At 42.1% G+C, this 17,395-nt stretch overlaps 1 protein-coding gene across 1 annotated transcript; it reads right to left on the reverse strand.

Moving 5' to 3' along the window:
- Positions 1 to 74: 74 nt before the first annotated feature.
- On the reverse strand, positions 75 to 17,009 carry faah2b (fatty acid amide hydrolase 2b). Its single transcript, XM_031756842.2, has 11 exons — positions 16,664 to 17,009; positions 14,230 to 14,312; positions 11,322 to 11,458; positions 10,716 to 10,925; positions 9,963 to 10,082; positions 9,373 to 9,508; positions 7,526 to 7,643; positions 7,321 to 7,440; positions 3,689 to 3,800; positions 3,363 to 3,551; positions 75 to 1,071 (listed from the first exon to the last, which is right to left on the reverse strand). Exons 1-11 carry the CDS (start codon positions 16,850 to 16,852, stop codon positions 896 to 898), a joined length of 1,590 nt encoding a protein of 529 aa, XP_031612702.1. The 5' UTR covers positions 16,853 to 17,009; the 3' UTR covers positions 75 to 895.
- Between the last annotated feature and the right edge of the window lie 386 nt (positions 17,010 to 17,395).

Here is a 17,395-nt window from a genome sequence, read left to right on the forward strand (position 1 = left end):
GTGTGCATAACAATCACCTTGAATTCTTCATTGGAATAAGTCAAGCAGGGTTTTTAAAAGAAAAACAGCTGTAGTAGGAAACAATACTTTTTTATTAATTAAAATGAGTTGCAACATAAAGCATGCGCCTCAGTCGCTGCACTGATCTGCAACATTCATATTATCATTAAATTAAGGCTGTTTTCCTCTACCGATGTCAGATAAGTATTCCTTTTTAATCTCTATTCCACTGGCGCCTGCCATTCTGTTCTTCTGGCTTATTGGACCATCTAATGTCATCTCTATAAAGCACTTTGGTTAACACTTTATTTCCAGTGTTTAATGCATGATCATGTCTAGCCCGTACCTGATTGTCAGCTCTGTCTGTTTGCCTCTGTAATTGCGGCACAAATCATTCTTTAATGTATTCAGGAGACTTCTGCTCAGGTTCACGCTGAGTGTTTGCAGAGGTCCAATCAGTCAGAGCAACAGTAACAACCTGGGTGGCTGCGATTGTGGACATAAACAATCAAACCTGTCATGTAAGTGACCTTTTGAAAGTCAAAACAGTAACAATGAGTCTGCACATACATGAGTGAAGCAGGTGGAAAAACAAGGGAAGTGCGAGGCCTGTCTCCACAAACACCCTGTCCTATGTCATACAGTGAATGCTCATAGAGAGCTGATAGCTTTTCAGTTTGTTAAAGCTCAGGTTCATGGCAGTCTGTGAAAAGAGTAGATGACAAAATCATGACTGAATTCTTATTAGTGCAAAAGTTAAATCTTTCCTACTACAACATCCAAAACGACGACTCTACCCCTCTCTGTGTACTACATCAGGCAGTACCGCTACCTCAGCCAAACCAGACCTGCTCTGCAGGCTTGGTGATGACTGCTAGTGTGCGAGCATGTGCTTTTAGTTTGCTCCGGGGTCCTTCCAGCCTCCGAACGTCTTCTCCAGGTGGAGGGCCACAGCGAGGGTCAGGTGGTCCTGCAGCTTCCCCGCAACGACCTGCACGCCCAGAGGCAGACCCTCTTCACCCACACCCAGAGGACACTGAGTCACCGGCAGCCCCAGCATGTTAATTATACCTGTGTATGGGGAAAAAAGAGCAAATAAGATAAGATAAGATAAGATAACTCTTTATTGTCATTGCACAGTCATACATAGTACACTAGTACAATGAAATTGGAAAACTGTCCTACGTCGGCAACAACCAACCATGTAACACAACACAACATGACACGATACGACACATCACAACGCAACACAAACAACACAACACAGTATAATAACTTAGTTAAAAAGAAGAAGAAGAAGAAGTGTATTTGTATTACTGTTATTATTGCACATTAATTATTATTGCACCTTGCTATAAATATAAATATTATTATTATTATTACTGTTTTTACCGTTGTTAACGGTAAGTCCAGGTAGGTAGCCAGTCAAGTTTAGCTATTTGCATTGACTAGGGCTATTGCCCTGTTGTAAAAGCTGTCCTTGAGTCTATTCGTTCGGGACCTCAGCAGCCTGAACCTCCTGCCAGACGGCAGCAGCTTAAACACCCGTGTCCTGGGTGTGTGCAGTCCCGTAGGATGCTGCGTGCCCTCTTGAGACAGCGAGTGCTGTACAGGTCCTTCAGGGAGGGAAGAGGATGTCCAATGATTTTTGGGCCATGTTGATGACCCTCTGGGTGCCTTTTTGTGTGTGCTGCGGTGCAGCTGGAGAACCACACACTGATGCAATATGTCAGCACACTTTCAATGGAGCAGCGGTAGAAGACGGTCAGCAGCTCCTTCTTCAGGTCCATTTTTCTGAGGATTCTCAGAAAGTGGAGACGCTGTTGGGCCTTCTTTAAAACCGCAGAGGTGTTAGAGCTCCATTGGAGGTCTGTGTCTATGTGCACACCCAGAAACTTGAAACTGGAGACCCTTTCCACACACTCCCGTTGATGCTGACAGGCTGCAGCTCAGACTTCCTCCTTCTGAAATCAACAACAAGTTCTTTTGTCTTGTTGGTATTGAGGTCCAGGTTGTTATCTACACACCAATCTGACAGCCTCTGAACTTCAGCTCTGTACGCCCGTCTCATCTCCCCAGAGATGAGCCCCACCACGGTGGTATCATCTGCAAACTTGATGACTGCGTTGTCTGGGTGGGTACTAACACAGTCATGTGTGTACAGAGTGTACAGTAGGGGACTCAGTACACAGCCTTGTGGGGAGCCGGTGTTAAGGCTGAGGGCTGAGGAAAGATGAGGCCCCACTCTAACTCTCTGTACACGGTCTGAGAGGAAGTCTCTGATCCAGCGGCAGGTGGTAGAAGGAAGTCCGATTTCCAGCAGTTTAACTATTAGTCTGTCCGGGAGTATCGTATTGAAAGCAGAGCTAAAGTCAACAAAGAGCAGCCTGGCATAACGGCCCTGCACTTCCAGGTGAGAGATGGTGGTGTGGAGCGTTGTAATAATGGCGTCTTCAGTTGATCTGTTAGCTCTGTATGCAAACTGGAGCGGGTCGAGTGTGGGTGGCAAGCAGGACATGATGTGACGTCGGACCAGTTTCTCAAAGCACTTCATTATAACAGGTGTTAGAGCAACTGGTCGGTAGTCGTTGAGGCTGCTAATGTTAGTACGCTTTGGCAGTGGGACAATTGTGGCTGACTTTAGGCACGGTGGGATGCAGGACTGGGACAGTGAAGTGTTGAAGATCTTAGTAAAGACCCCAGCCAGCCAAATGTCTTAATAAGTGGAATTAATCTTTTTAACAGCCATAATCCAGAAACAGCAACTTTGAAAATGACTGTCAGACATAAGATGAATCACAGACAGTGTCCAGGATGTAAAAAGGTTTTGAAGGCTCCCACTGTTCTTTTCAACTGAGCTTTAAAGGTTATTTTGCAAAGTGATGTGACTGAAAACACACAGCTGCTGCACATCCATGACGTGAATCTCCCGTTCCAAAAAAAACGCAAAGTTGCTCTACTGGTGAGTGGAGACCATGTGAGTACAGGGAACTCACTGTTATGGTCAAGAAACAAGTCTGAGGTGATTTGTGCTTTGTGACATGGTGTGAGATGGTGCACTGTGGTCATAAAGGGACATGATCAGCAACAATACTCAGGCAGGCTGTGGGGTTTAAAACCAGCTGATACTAAGGGGCCCAAAGTTATTCAAACTACTGCCAACCCATCAATTTGAAGCAGCATTCTCCTTTGACATCGAGGCATTCTCTCTTTTTCAGACGTTTCTTTGTAAATGACTGTGTGGGAAAGTCCCAGCAGATCAGCTGTTTCTGGATTTTAATGGCTGTGATATTAATCGTGATGCTGCTGTGCGGCTGTGGGCTGTTAAAATAAGATCAGGTGAGAAGTGGAACGTCACTGACCGGTGTATGAGAAGTCGAAGGGTCTTAGGAGTGGGTGGTGGTGTTTGGGGGCCACTCTGGGGTGAGAGGGGTAAAGGAAAACACCGTCAGCACCCAGCAGCTCGTCCACCTCCTTCTGCAGCTTCTCCTTTATCTGGATGATGGAGGACGACTTTTTGGACATGCGAGTCATCTCCACCAGGCCCACAACTGAAGACGTCAGTTCACAGAAACTTTAAATGCTGTTTATTCATTTATTACTTTATCATTTTTATAACAGTGTTTGTTTTTTTTAATTTAGAGCTACTATTGAACACTTTGGAAGTCTGTATTACTGCAGCCTTTACCGATAGCAGCGAGGGTGTGATCTGATTTTCCTATCATCCACTTCAGCAGCTCCCACAGAGGCCAAGCTGGTCGTCCTGGTTCTCCCATCAACTCAGCAAACGTCTGAGGAGGCTGGGAGAAAAAAAAAAAAAAAAAGAAACATTTCAGTTCTTTTAAAGGTCATAGAAAGGACACAGACTGTGTATTATCTCTCCATGTTCTTTATTGCTTCCTTTCAAGCATGCTTGCTATTTTCTGCTGACAGACTGTCCAAGTTGTCATCATTATCGTGCCAGTAACCTGCGCCTGTGTGGCATCACTACACCAGGCTCAGGTTTAAAGTTAGTAATGATTTATTAGTCACTGAGCACCTGAAAACAGCAGAAGCCCACAGGCCACGAAATGTTCCCGTCATGAAACCACTTCAGTCAAATATAACAAATATGGATGTCAGGAGTAGAGAGTAGAGCAGAGTGGCTGCGTCACTAATCTTTGAGTGCCAGCTCTAACATCTTTTTGGGCTCCCTGCACTGCAGTGATGCCACTTTACTGCCCACTTTGTAAAGACGATAACAACCGAACAGGTGGGTGTGAAATGATTCATGGGTCAAGGAAAGAAGAAAAAAAAATAAAAAATAAAAAAATAAAAATAAAAAAAATAAAAAAAAAAGTACAGCCACATGAATTTTGGTTTTTGGTTGCGAAGTTTACCTCACTGGGTCTTATGTGATTCAAAATACAGACAAGATACAAATCTGATCTGAGAAAAAGTGCAGAAACTTAATTTTTGGAAAAATGCAGAAACAACAAAGACTGGAAACCAGTGGTTCAATACTGAACTCCTATACTGGGCATTTTGATTTAGCTCTCTGTAACTTGGTACATTTAGATGCCTGAATGATATTGATTTGGTTTAAAGAATACCTAGTTTACCCATTTCCTTTTTTTTTTTTTTTTTTATAATTTTTTATTTTTCCATTGACATTCAGAAACAGACATTCACAGCATATACATCACATGAGGATACTTCTTGCATCTGTTGTCTGCCCTTATTGCCGAAATAGTATTTTAGTTTATATCCAGGTAATAAGAAGAAAAAAACTTACAGCCATAGCAACAGTTGAAACAAACAGGCAAAAAAAAAAACAAAAAAAACAACTATGTACTGATAGGGGGTGATCTGACTCTTGCATACTCTCAGACATCATAACTACTGGTTTGTGAAAATAAAATCTGGCCTATGAGGCGTGACATATTTGACCCAGTTTTCCCAATAGGATGTAAATTTATCCAATTTGTGATTAACAAAAGCTGTTATCTTTTCCATTTTATAGATGTCCATTGTAATGTCCATCCATATATTTATAGTTGGGCTCTCCGGTGATAACCATTTTCTGGTAATACCCTTTTTACAGGCCACCAGCAAAATATTTACTAAATGTTTATCACTTTTCGGCCATTCCTGAGGTACGTGTCCAAAAACATAGTCTTACTCTCAAGGGTATTTCACATTTGAAGATATACTGTAGAGCGTTGTATTTTCTCTCAATAGTCCCTCAAAACAGAGCAGTCCCAAAAATATGGTAGTGGTTTGCACTTTGATTTCCACAGTTTCTCCAGCAGACAGGGGGGTTATTATCATAGTGAGACTTCTGGGAGGGTGTTATAAAATACCTAATTAGACTCTTCCAGCCGAATTCCCTCCATTTTTGGGAGCTTGTACACATCCATTGATACCTCCATATCGCCGTCCATTCTTCCTCAGATATATTTATCCCTCCTTCCTTCTCCCATTTTATTTTAATATATGAAGTTGAATGTGATGTCAAGTCCAAAAGACCCTTATACAGACATGAAACAATTCTATCAATAGTTTCTGAATTATAGCTTTTTATAAACAAATCAATCAAACGTGTGCCTGTCTTTGTTGCATTTTTCGTCTTCGTATCATCAACATAATGCCGTAGCTGCAGATATCGATAGAAGTCTTGTTTTTCTAATAAATATGTCCTTTTAAGCGTTTCAAAACTGAGCAATTTTCCATCTTTCATTATACTACATAGGTCTGTTATACCCTTTGCTATCCAATCCTTGAATCTAGAATCCAATTTATTAGGTATGAACTCTGAGTCGTAAGCACACCATTTAAGAGCTATAATGTTGGCCTCTAGTTTATGTTCCTTTATAACAGTTTTCCATGTTTCAAGGGTCCGTTTCACCCATGGGTTATCAATGTTACTTAAGTAAGTTTGTAAATTATTATCAGCTAAAATTGCCTGAATGGGAATGGACAACATTTTTTCCTCAAGGTTTTTCCATTGGGCAGTGTATGACGGGTTACACCAGCATATCACTGCTCTCATCTGCACTGCAAAATAGTAATATCTGAAATAAGGCAAGCCCCATCCTCCCTTTTGCTTAGCCAGCTGTAATGTTTTGAGGCGAACCCTTGGTCTTTTACCTTGCCATATATACCTAGATAAGTTTACCCATTTCCAACCCATATTTTTGTTCTTGGACTCTACCAGAACCCTTTTATGCTACAGTACTTGGAGACCAGAGCAAAACCAAAATTACTGCCACCATGTCCACTGAAGTTGCAATGTTGCCTTTGAAATTGTTGCTTCAAAGACAGGGACCGGGTCTGCGATCACTCATCAGCTGCTGTCTTCAATTCAATCTGTGTAGCAATATGTCAACTAACTGTGATAAATCGGAAGGAATTGCAAATCTGTTGCTCTCTAAATACAATTCACACTAACTAGTTACAGAGTCCAGAAGCTCAGATCTGAAACAAATACCTCCACTGATATTTGACGTAGTTGCTACAGAACGGTGATTTAACTTCAATACAGCAACCTTGCTTTTATATAGGAATACAACTTAAAGACGAGGCTCAACCTCTGGATGACCAGATGGTCGCTGCAACTACATGCGATCAATCACTGAATGCTCTTATACGGTGCCTGAGAAGACCACATAAGGACATCCCCTCTCTCTTACATCACACAGAGCCAATAGTAGGAAAAGAAGAAACTCCATGGCCATGTTCAGTATGAGCATCCAGCACTGTGACAGTATAAGACATAAAATAAGGAAAAGTATAGTAGGTCCTCTTTAAGTCAAACTTTCTACAACTGGTGCATTAAAGTAGAAAGTAGCAGTAAACTGATTGTGACTAACTCACAGCCTGGTAACAGAAACTTCTCAGATTAGCTGATAAGAACTGCATGGATGTAACTGTGTGGGCACATAAATCTCTTCCCAAGCACATAACTCTGAGTTAGTAACAAAAACTGATCACATTGTAAAGCTTTACATTTTAATGAGGAGACCTGGTTTAATGCTAGGCGTCTGCAGGAAATCTAGATGCGGGTATTGTCCTCTGAAGTGGCAGAAACATTACTCTGTGTGTGTGCGCGTGTGTGTGTGTGCGTGCACAGGCAGCTAAACAGATTAGGGGACCATTTCTGGGCAGCAGACTACAATAGGTGCTGTGACTAAGACTCAGCCTGCTTTCTCTTTTAGTGAGACGTGCCTTATTAGCTGGAAAGTCCTGGCAACGGCCAGAAACCAATGCCTGTTTCTCTCCCTTGTCTTCATCATTCACCCGCTGACTCTGTCTGCTGTAAAGTTAATGTTCTGGACCTACTTTGCCCTCCTTGTCAGGAAGGACCATGTAGGTGTCCCAGATCTGGAAGCTGTAGTGGAGCTCAGGGAAATGCACTTCTTGGACTTTCACTCCGAGGTCTGCCTCCAGGCGCTCGGCTACCTGTGGAAGACCACACGAGGGTTTAAAGTGTGAAACGATTCCTCCTAAGTGTGTAAGAGTTCTGCGACGGACAGAAGAAACGCACCTTCCTCTGAATGTCTACGAGCTCTTTGCTGACGGGGGTTATGAGAGGAGAGCCGCCGTCATGAGGGATGGTGAAGAACCGCAGCTTCTTTAGGTCGACCTTTGTGTTTAAGGACAACCTGTGAGCACAAGTGGAAACAAGCAAGAGCACTGCTGAACCACTGTAGCTGTGTTGAGTCAGAATCGGTTAAAGTCCATGCAAACAATCCTGACCCTTGTAACCCCCAGAGACCCAGAGCCCAAGTCAAGTCTCCTTCCTGAAGAAAACCTTTTGTTTGTTTCAAAGGATGACTGAGTACTGTGCGTCTTTCAGCCCGATGGGCAAAATAAAAGCATTTACCCCATCACAGAACTCCAGCAAACAAGACTTTGTGCATTTTCAAACGTGCATTGATTATATCCATTTTGGCATTGCTCTGAGTCTTCTTCTCTGCCTTTGCTGGCACGTCCCTGCTTACCTTGGCACACTGCAGCCACCATTGATCAGTGGAATAACATGAAACCACTGGCAGGAATGCAGGGTTTTCCCTGGCTAACAATGAGCCTTCAGTGGTTCAAACACAACGGTGAAGAAAACGCATATGTTAGCTTTTTTGTGACAGAAATCTATACAATTCCTTGTAATTTTAGACCATTTGATAAACAAATGTGTCCATTATGCTGATGTAAATGAAACCTCAACATCAAGCGCTAACGTTATTATAGCCCTGGTAAAACCCTGTTTACAGGCTGCCCAAAATACCTCTCTGTAGTTAAATGCCTGGATTATGTCTGGCATCTCCTGCTTTTGGCTTCACAAAAACAAAGAAAACTTCAATATTCTTTAAATTAAATTAATAAAAATCATAACAGTGACATTAAGTTGCTTTATATTGTAGGGTAAAAAGTAAATGGGTTGGTTCTTACGTAGTGGGTTTCTAGTAGAGCACTCAAAGCGCTTTATACAAGATGCATTATTCACTCATTCACACGTAATCATATAAGCACTTTTTTAAGTGCTGTCTATTTCTAACATTCACACTCCAATGGATGCATCGGTGAGCAACTTAGGGTTCAGTATCTTTCCCAAGAATACTTTGCATGCAAACTAGAACAGCCAGGGTTCAAACCACCACCGTTCCACTTAGTGGATGACCTGCAGCCACTCCCTAAGCCTAAAATATTAGAAAGATATAAGAATAAAGAATTGACTATATTAGAAAGAAACCCTGACAATCACAAAACCCCATATGAGGAAGCAATCTGAGGCAGTGAGAAGAAAAAAAACTCCCTTTTAACAGGATATGGTTGGGGGTGATGGGGACGAAGAAGACAAGACATGATGTGGTTAGTTTATCATCGTGGCCAGGATGTAACATTTAAGCCAATATCCAAAATCCTCTTATGTGCGAGCAATCGTCAGCCACATAAAATGTAAGAAGTTTAGGAGAGTATAAAATGTTACTGTGTGTGGATCGTTATCACATCAATGAAGCACTAAAAAAAGATTAGGACTGAGATAGCAGAGTGCATTTTATTGTGCAGATTAGGGATATGAAACATCTGATATAAATTTATCAATGTGGGTGTGTCCAGTTTGCCATATTTCCATTTCCATAATTTGATCACACACACACACACACACACACTCTAAAATGTTATAGCATTTCCCTGCCTGCAGCCTCTTCTAAGTAAGCCCCAGTTCTTACCTTGGCACCATAAGAACTGTATTTGTGCACAACCACAGACTGCGCACTGTGTCAGTTGTACATGTAGATAAAGTGTAGATAAATTCATGCAAATAAATAAAAGAATTAACACATTAGCCCCAAATTACACTCAGATGCAGCAACAGCAGCAGGGCCTTACATGTTAACTCTGGGTCCGGCCATGATCTTGAGCATAGGCAGCAGGTCCTCAGCGTAGCGACACATGGGACCAGAGCTGAGGTACTCCTCCTGCCTGCCAGAGAAAGGAGGGTACTGGTTCTCACAGGACACGACACCTAAAAGAAAAAATATTTTTTTTGCTATTACAAACAATCTGTAAGCAAAACGCTGACATACACGAAGATTTCAATTTGATTTGGTGCAGTGGGTAGCAGTTTCTGTCCACCCGATAAATGTAAAACCCAAACCCAAACTAGAAAGCTTTAATGTACATTTTAACAGCGCTGAACAGAAATCTCCTGAGACAAACCTGCCTGTTTAGCTGCTAAATGCTCCACTGTGTCCTCAGCTGGGCTCTAACTGTGTCACTGTGCTATGTGAGCAGTTAGCTGTAAAGTTGTAAAGCTGAAAAAGAAGCAGAGGGGAGCTGCAGGCACACATGATAATCCTCTGGAGGTTCATGTCTATGAGCGACCCCTGTCACATTGTCCCCCCCCCCCAAAAAAAAAACAGAGCTACAACATTAGCTTATGTGTTGGGGTTATCAGATTCACAGCCAGTGTCTTTTACCTGGAGTAGTTTTATGGCCAAATATTCCATTGAAGAAACAGGGCATGCGAATGCTGCCGCCGATGTCTGAGCCCACACCGATGACTGAACCTGCCGCTCCCAGTATGCTGCCCTCTCCCCCTGAGCCCAGAGCAACAGGTGATAAACAGTGAGAGAGCAGAGATAAGTCAGTGGAAGTGGACTTTATCTGCACCATTACTGTCAATAAAAGTCCTCACAGAGCCAACAAAGTACGTTTACCTCCAGATACGAACATTTTTGTTTTGAGAAAAATGGCAACATAAACTGTATTTGTTCATTAAATGTTTGAAATAAGCAGTGTTACTATTAAAACTCTACTGATTTAGTGTTGCAGTGTTAGGCACATACACATCCTTGTGTATGCATAAAGCAACTCGACTAAAAATGGTTTGGTTGGAGATTTTATGGTTAAAATTGCCTTTAAAAAAAAGCAGGTCACAGAGGTTTAGTGTAGTCTTCGCACACAAAGACACAGAAAGAGACATCACGAGGTTTTTAGATTTTGCACAGCTCTGTCTGCAGACACACAAGACGGCATTGAACATTTTCCACATAAAATAGCATTCAACCAGACCTGAAAGCAGGGAAAGGTGAAAAAAACCCCACAAATAAATGAGAGCACCACAGCCAGAGCCTCAGTAATATGATTAAAACCAGGACGACTCCTGGGAACAAAAACACAGACGCCAGCAAAACAATAATTTCAACTTTGTCTCAACACCAGTTGTTAACCTGAGCTTCCTCCCGGTATCCTCTCCAGGTCGTACGGGTTGTTGGTGATGCCGTAGATGTGGTTGTGCGATTCATACCACATGCAGAGCTCGCTTGTGTTGGTGACACCCAGCGGGATGGCACCCGCTCTCTTCAGCAGGGCCACAGGTGGAGCGTCGACCGTGGCCACGATTCCTCGCCTGGAGACCAGGCCTGTAGTGAAAGGCATGCCTGCAGAAGGGAGATGTGTCACATGTGCAGAGTGGATTCACAGTGACTAACTAAAACTAAAGACTAACAGCTCTGCTTTTCCCTCAGCATCATTTTTATCTGATGGAAAACGTTTCTGTCTTCTAGTTTTCTCCTTCAGTGAACAGCAAGTAAAAAACCAGACCTGAAGTCTGAAAACTAACTACCACAGTAAAACCTTCTAAGAGGATTTACAGCGCTTAAATGCATACTTGCATACATAGTCCAAAGTGCTGTATGTTCCCAATGAGTGTGTGTGGACTGAGACATGTTAACAGTATCAAATACTGAGTAAAACTCAGGTCAGCTGACGCAGGTAACCACAGTAAAGTGTCAGGTTTCACGCGGCTGACGGGAGATTAAATTTCTGGAAGTTACCCTGGAGGGCATAAGACTCTTTCACGGAAAGTGGGACTCCTAATAAAGGCAGCCGGTCCTCCAGCACCTCCTCTCCTCCAGTCTCCTCCTCAATCAGCTTATCGACCTGAGCCGCCTCCTGAAGGGCAGCAGCAAACCTGGACAGAAGGAAATGCAGTTTACTTTTACTGACGTCCTGACAAATTTAGAGGCAAAAGGTTTTGACCTGATGCTAGTATAGTATGAAAATGAGAGATTCACCAAGCTGATTATACAGGGAGTGCAGAATTATTAGGCAAATGAGTATTTTGTCCACATCATCCTCTTCATGCATGTTGTCTTACTCCAAGCTGTATAGGCTCGAACGCCTACTACCAATTAAGCATATTAGGTGATGTGCATCTCTGTAATGAGAAGGGGTGTGGTCTAATGACATCAACACCCTATATCAGGTGTGCATAATTATTAGGCAACTTCCTTTCCTTTGGCAAAATGGGTCAAAAGAAGGACTTGACAGGCTCAGAAAAGTCAAAAATAGTGAGATATCTTGCAGAGGGATGCAGCAGTCTTAAAATTGCAAAGCTTCTGAAGCGTGATCATCGAACAATCAAGCGTTTCATTCAAAATAGTCAACAGGGTCACAAGAAGCGTGTGGAAAAACCAAGGTGCAAAATAACTGCCCATGAACTGAGAAAAGTCAAGCGTGCAGCTGCCAAGATGCCACTTGCCACCAGTTTGGCTGTATTTCAGAGCGGCAACATCACTGGAGTGCCCAAAAGCACAAGGTGTGCAATACTCAGAGACATCGCCAAGGTAAGAAAGGCTGAAAGACGACCACCACTGAACAAGACACACAAGCTGAAACGTCAAGACTGGGCCAAGAAATATCTCAAGACTGATTTTTCTAAGGTTTTATGGACTGATGAAATGAGAGTGAGTCTTGATGGGCCAGATGGATGGGCCCGTGGCTGGATTGGTAAAGGGCAGAGAGCTCCAGTCCCACTCAGGCGCCAGCAAGGTGGAGGTGGAGTACTGGTTTGGGCTGGTATCATCAAAGATGAGCTTGTGGGGCCTTTTCGGGTTGAGGATGGAGTCAAGCTCAACTCCCAGTCCTACTGCCAGTTTCTGGAAGACACCTTCTTCAAGCAGTGGTACAGGAAGAAGTCTGCATCCTTCAAGAAAAACATGATTTTCATGCAGGACAATGCTCCATCACACGCGTCCAAGTACTCCACAGCGTGGCTGGCAAGAAAGGGTATAAAAGAAGAAAAACTAATGACATGGCCTCCTTGTTCACCTGATCTGAACCCCATTGAGAACCTGTGGTCCATCATCAAATGTGAGATTTACAAGGAGGGAAAACAGTACACCTCTCTGAACAGTGTCTGGGAGGCTGTGGTTGCTGCTGCACGCAATGTTGATGGTGAACAGATCAAAACACTGACAGAATCCATGGATGGCAGGCTTTTGAGTGTCCTTGCAAAGAAAGGTGGCTATATTGGTCGCTGATTTGTTTTTGTTTTCTTTTGAATGTCAGAAATGTATATTTGTGAATGTGGAGATGTTATATTGGTTTCACTGGTAAAAATAAATAATTGAAATGGGTATATATTTGTTTTTGTTAAGTTGCCTAATAATTATGCACAGTAATAGTCACCTGCACACACAGATATCCCCTAAAATAGCTAAAACTAAAATCAAACTAAAACTACTTCCAAAAACATTCAGCTTTGATATTAATGAGTTTTTGGGTTCATTGAGAACATGGTTGTTGTTCAATAATAAAATTATTCCTCAAAAATACAACTTGCCTAATAATTCTGTACTCCCTGTAGAGTCCATTATGCAGGGAACATGTGCCTTGCCATGCTTTTTGACCATATTTGCACTGTACTGTTCTTTTATTAGCCATTGATAACAGGTGCATCCATTAACCGTATGGGTGCATTGTAGAAACCTGCTAATTAGTTAATTAATCAGCTAATTAATTAGTAAATCTCCTAACCAGGAGCATAAACTTCTTGAATGGTCCGTTAGCACAATTAGCCATTTAGAAATCCTCATTATTTATGAGATAACTGCATTAAAAATACACAAACACAATCACCGCAGTCGGGAGTAGAGCCTGACAAATGCGAGATTTTTAAGACCATTATTTTGTATATTCTGATATGTTGGCCGTTTTTTTCTTTAGGACATGTAAAACAAACTTGTTATTACTTGTTATGCTCCGCCCAACTCTCCTCAGATTAGCTGGTTATTGTTTCGGTCTTCCAAAAGCGCATGTTGCTAAAAGGGACGTTACAGAATGCCCCCGGTGGAAAAAACATGCAACCTCAGCACTCGTCACATGGATGAAGGGTGTTTCTCCTGTCTTTGTTTAAATTTTAAATTTTCATTTATCATCTTATGTAACAACTGATCCAGATAGACGGACAAATAGCTAATATCAGACGATAATGTTGGCCCATTGATAAATATTGACTCAAGAGGCCCAGTTCAAAGGCTCAAAATAAAATTGTAAAATATCAAATTACAGCAGTGCAAACTGTGCATTGTATTGTCACTATAAATTACATGTTTTCTTTTGCTGAGAAAACTTCAACACTTAAATCTTTTTTATATTTTCCTCACACTACCTTTGCACATTTACCCAGAGCTAACGTGATGTGACACAACAGATACACACTGCCAAGGGTAAACATCATATTTTCTCCCAATAGTCTGATGGCATTCTTCAAGGCCGATATATTGATACATTTTTGTTTCATTTCTGAGTTAAAGCAAAAAAAAAAAGCCTCACATCATCATACCCTGTGCTGGGCCAGGAAAATGTTTATTTCTGCCTTCCTGTCAATAAAATAATCAATCACTGCAGCTCAAGAGCACACTATTAGGCATCAGGGAAATAGAGATGATCGTTTCTTGCCTGTCTTTCACAACAGCATTTACGAAAGGGTTAACTTCCTGGATCCTGTCAATGTAAGCCTGCACCACCTCCACGCTGGACACCTGCAGGGACACAACATTTAGACCACGTAAGGACACGTTATGGTTCATTACAGAAAGAATGTCACAGAACAGGAGAACAAGTCAAACTGAGGGTGAAACTTGAATCTGATTTGTCCTTAAGAAAAAAAATTTTTTTAAAAAAGGAAATAAGGTTTTGACTTCTGTGTCTTTAGAGTGGATTATAAAAGCTGCTTCAGCTTCTCTACAGCTGCTGTACATCTGCAAGCCGCTTTGCAACCCACAGTTCCTCCTTTCAAGTTGTTCCTGCTACGTCTCCTGTCACTGGTGCGTGCTGCTCTACCAGAATCACAGACGCTATTAAAAAAAAAAAAAAGGAGGAAAGCTACAGTGATGTGTCATTGAAGTCTGTAGCTGAGCGCTTAACATCAACATGTTTTTTTATGAGTGAGCAGCGGATGTGCCAGTGACACTCCACACTTATTGGCTAACAATTTTGATTGACAAGCTGTTAGCATTACCACTCTTACAATAACCATAAACTAAAAAATGGATTTTATGTTTTATTTGTTTTTCTGAAACTAGTAACTGAGACCAAAGAAAATTATCAGGAAATAAGGTGTTTACAGAAGTGACCTCTGTAAACACTGTCAGGCCAGAAGTCTTCTGTAATCAGAGGAGTTGCCCCCTGCTGGTCATTAGGAAGAATGCAGGTTTAAGGCATTAGCTTCATTTTTCCTGGCCAAAAGTTACATCCATCTTTTATACAGGTTATGTCCAAAACAGAGCCCTACCACCAAACACCAAGCCTTCTGTTTGATATAGTCACCCAGAGTGAATTAGATTACAATAAGATACTGTAATCTAAAAACAAAGGGGCTCTGTACAGGAAAGGTCATTCAGTAACAGCCTGTTTTTTTTCCACCCCTCAGTAGACTTGGTGATTTCCGTGTCAGCTTTTACGCTACTGTGCGGTGGAGCAGCTGATGCAAACACACTCAATGAGCCACACTCAATGAGCTCATCAGGGATGATGATTCAGTCCTGGATACAGAGGAAAGCACTTAGTAGTGTGGATGATGCCTCTCATCCCCTGCACACCACACTGGAGTCATACTAAAAGTATATATAGAAAGGTGCGTGTTCTTCAAGATGTGACCAGTGAAACTCTGTCATTGTAAAGAGGTTTAATGACATATTTAATTCCTGATATCTTAATATAAGACAAAGTGCAAACAACCATACATCTCAGTTTTTCTCATTATAAAGAAATGGTGCTGTAGTAAGCAGTCTTTGGGTTTAAATGATAAGAGATTGCTCAGACCATCCTATAATTATAACACTGAAGATTTTTTTTATTTATTCACAACAATTATGTGAAGAAAAAAAAAAATCTTTTGTTAAATGCTTTTATATTACTTAATTACATTGGTGTAGCATTAATGTCACAGAAGCTGTAATCTGTTAAAAATACAAAATGCATGCCCCCCCCCCCCATTCCAGAGCCATCCAGTGCATGGCCGGATTGGAGTCTTTGCCTGGCCAATTTGGGCCCCAGGCCCTTATGTTTGACACCCCTGCTCTAAAGTGGATACAAGTTTAAAATTAAAAATGCACAATCCTATTTGGGATTTTTGGGGGGGGGTTGTTTTTTATAAATCATTGAAAACTCTCTCTCCTCTCACGGCCCGCAGCTCACAGCAGCTTCACGGCCCAAAAGGGTGTCCCCCGCCCACACCTTGGGAACCCCTGTTTCCTGCACTATTGTATGTTATTACTGAGCAGTCTTCCCTAAATATGTTCCTTTCTTTTATCCTATCCCATCTCGTGTTTCTTGGCATTTCTGTCCAATAGCTTTGAAAATATTTGTGAGTAACCCATTAATCAGCATTAATCGCTCCAGCACCACATGAAAGCTGCACCTGCACATGCGCCATGTGTGCATACCAATAAAACCTGGCAACAAGTACAAGATTTGGTCACCTCCAACTTCCACACATCTGTCTGGAGCAAAGCACAGCCCGACAAAATGCTGCTCCCATTCTGGCTGTACAGGCAGCACAGGTGTGTTGTTATTCCACAGGTGTTACTGTCTTACTGTGGGCGTGGAGACTTGGGAGCAGAAAGCAAGCGTTGGGAAACCGTCCCTGAGGAGCGGACCAAGGTGCTTCAGCTCCAATGATTGTAAATAGAACTAAAAATGGAAATAGAAGCTAAAGAGGGGATGTAAGAAGCGGAAACCGACAGCGCATGACCTCCAGATGTAACAACGGCTTATGTGAGTCTAAATCAAACTGACATGAAGATGGTTAAATCTACTGCGCTTGGAGCCAGTGTTAAACAAACACACACCCCTCTCCTCCTCCAGCCGGGTGGTCTGACCGGGTACACACCTCTTTTCGCCGGATCTTCTTGGCGAGCTGCGTCGCCGACATAAGCAGCAGCGGGTTTCTGACGGGTGGGAGCTTCTTCCCTGACAGAGCAGATCTCCGAGGGCAGAAGAAGCGAAAAAGGACGAAGAGGACCTCCGTGACCGCCTTCAACAGCCATACCTGAGCCCTTTCCAGCCGGCTCAGAGCCATGTTTCAAGCGCGTGAGAGGACGGAAGGTCAACGGCTGGTCGACCGTAGTCAGAACACCTCCTAGCTTACAGCAGCCGATCCTTTTATATACATCCGCGAGACAAGTTAGCGAGAGTTAGGTCTCCACCGGAAATGAAGCGGTTGCTTTCAAAACAAAATCATGACCTCGTTTTAAAAGGGCCAAAATACTCCAGTACTGAAGTCAGTTTTTGGAATTTACTCATATTTCCATCTTATGCTGCTTTATACAGTATTCCACTACTTTTCAAACAGTAAAGAGAAAAATGCATCATATTTTCTTCTGCTTTAGTTAGTGCTTAGTAGTTACTTCCCTGCTTGATCAAATAAGTAGTTTATGTACCTCAAGTACGACTATTCAGTGGAGACTTTTATTATTCACACTTAGTTGGTGATACTTTTCTGTAAACAAAACATTCATTTTTAATATATTGTTAAAAAACAGAATATTACAAGTGTTTTCATTTTTTTTAATTCTGCACAGTGTATGTTGTTATTGACTTTTCATCACTTCTACACTGTTAT

Source organism: Oreochromis aureus, linkage group 3, assembly GCF_013358895.1.
Source record: "Oreochromis aureus strain Israel breed Guangdong linkage group 3, ZZ_aureus, whole genome shotgun sequence".
NCBI lineage: Eukaryota > Metazoa > Chordata > Actinopteri > Cichliformes > Cichlidae > Oreochromis > Oreochromis aureus.

Coding starts and splice junctions, on each gene's coding strand:
- faah2b (XM_031756842.2), bottom strand. CDS start 16,852: ATGGCTCTGAGCCGGCTGGAAAGGGCTCAGGTATGGCTGTTGAAGGCG. Junction 10,926..11,321: donor AGAGTCTTATGCCCTCCAGG/GTAACTTCCAGA, acceptor TCCCTTCTGCAG/GCATGCCTTTCACTACAGGC. Junction 7,644..9,372: donor GCCGGACCCAGAGTTAACAT/GTAAGGCCCTGC, acceptor TTGTGCTCACAG/GTTGTCCTTAAACACAAAGG.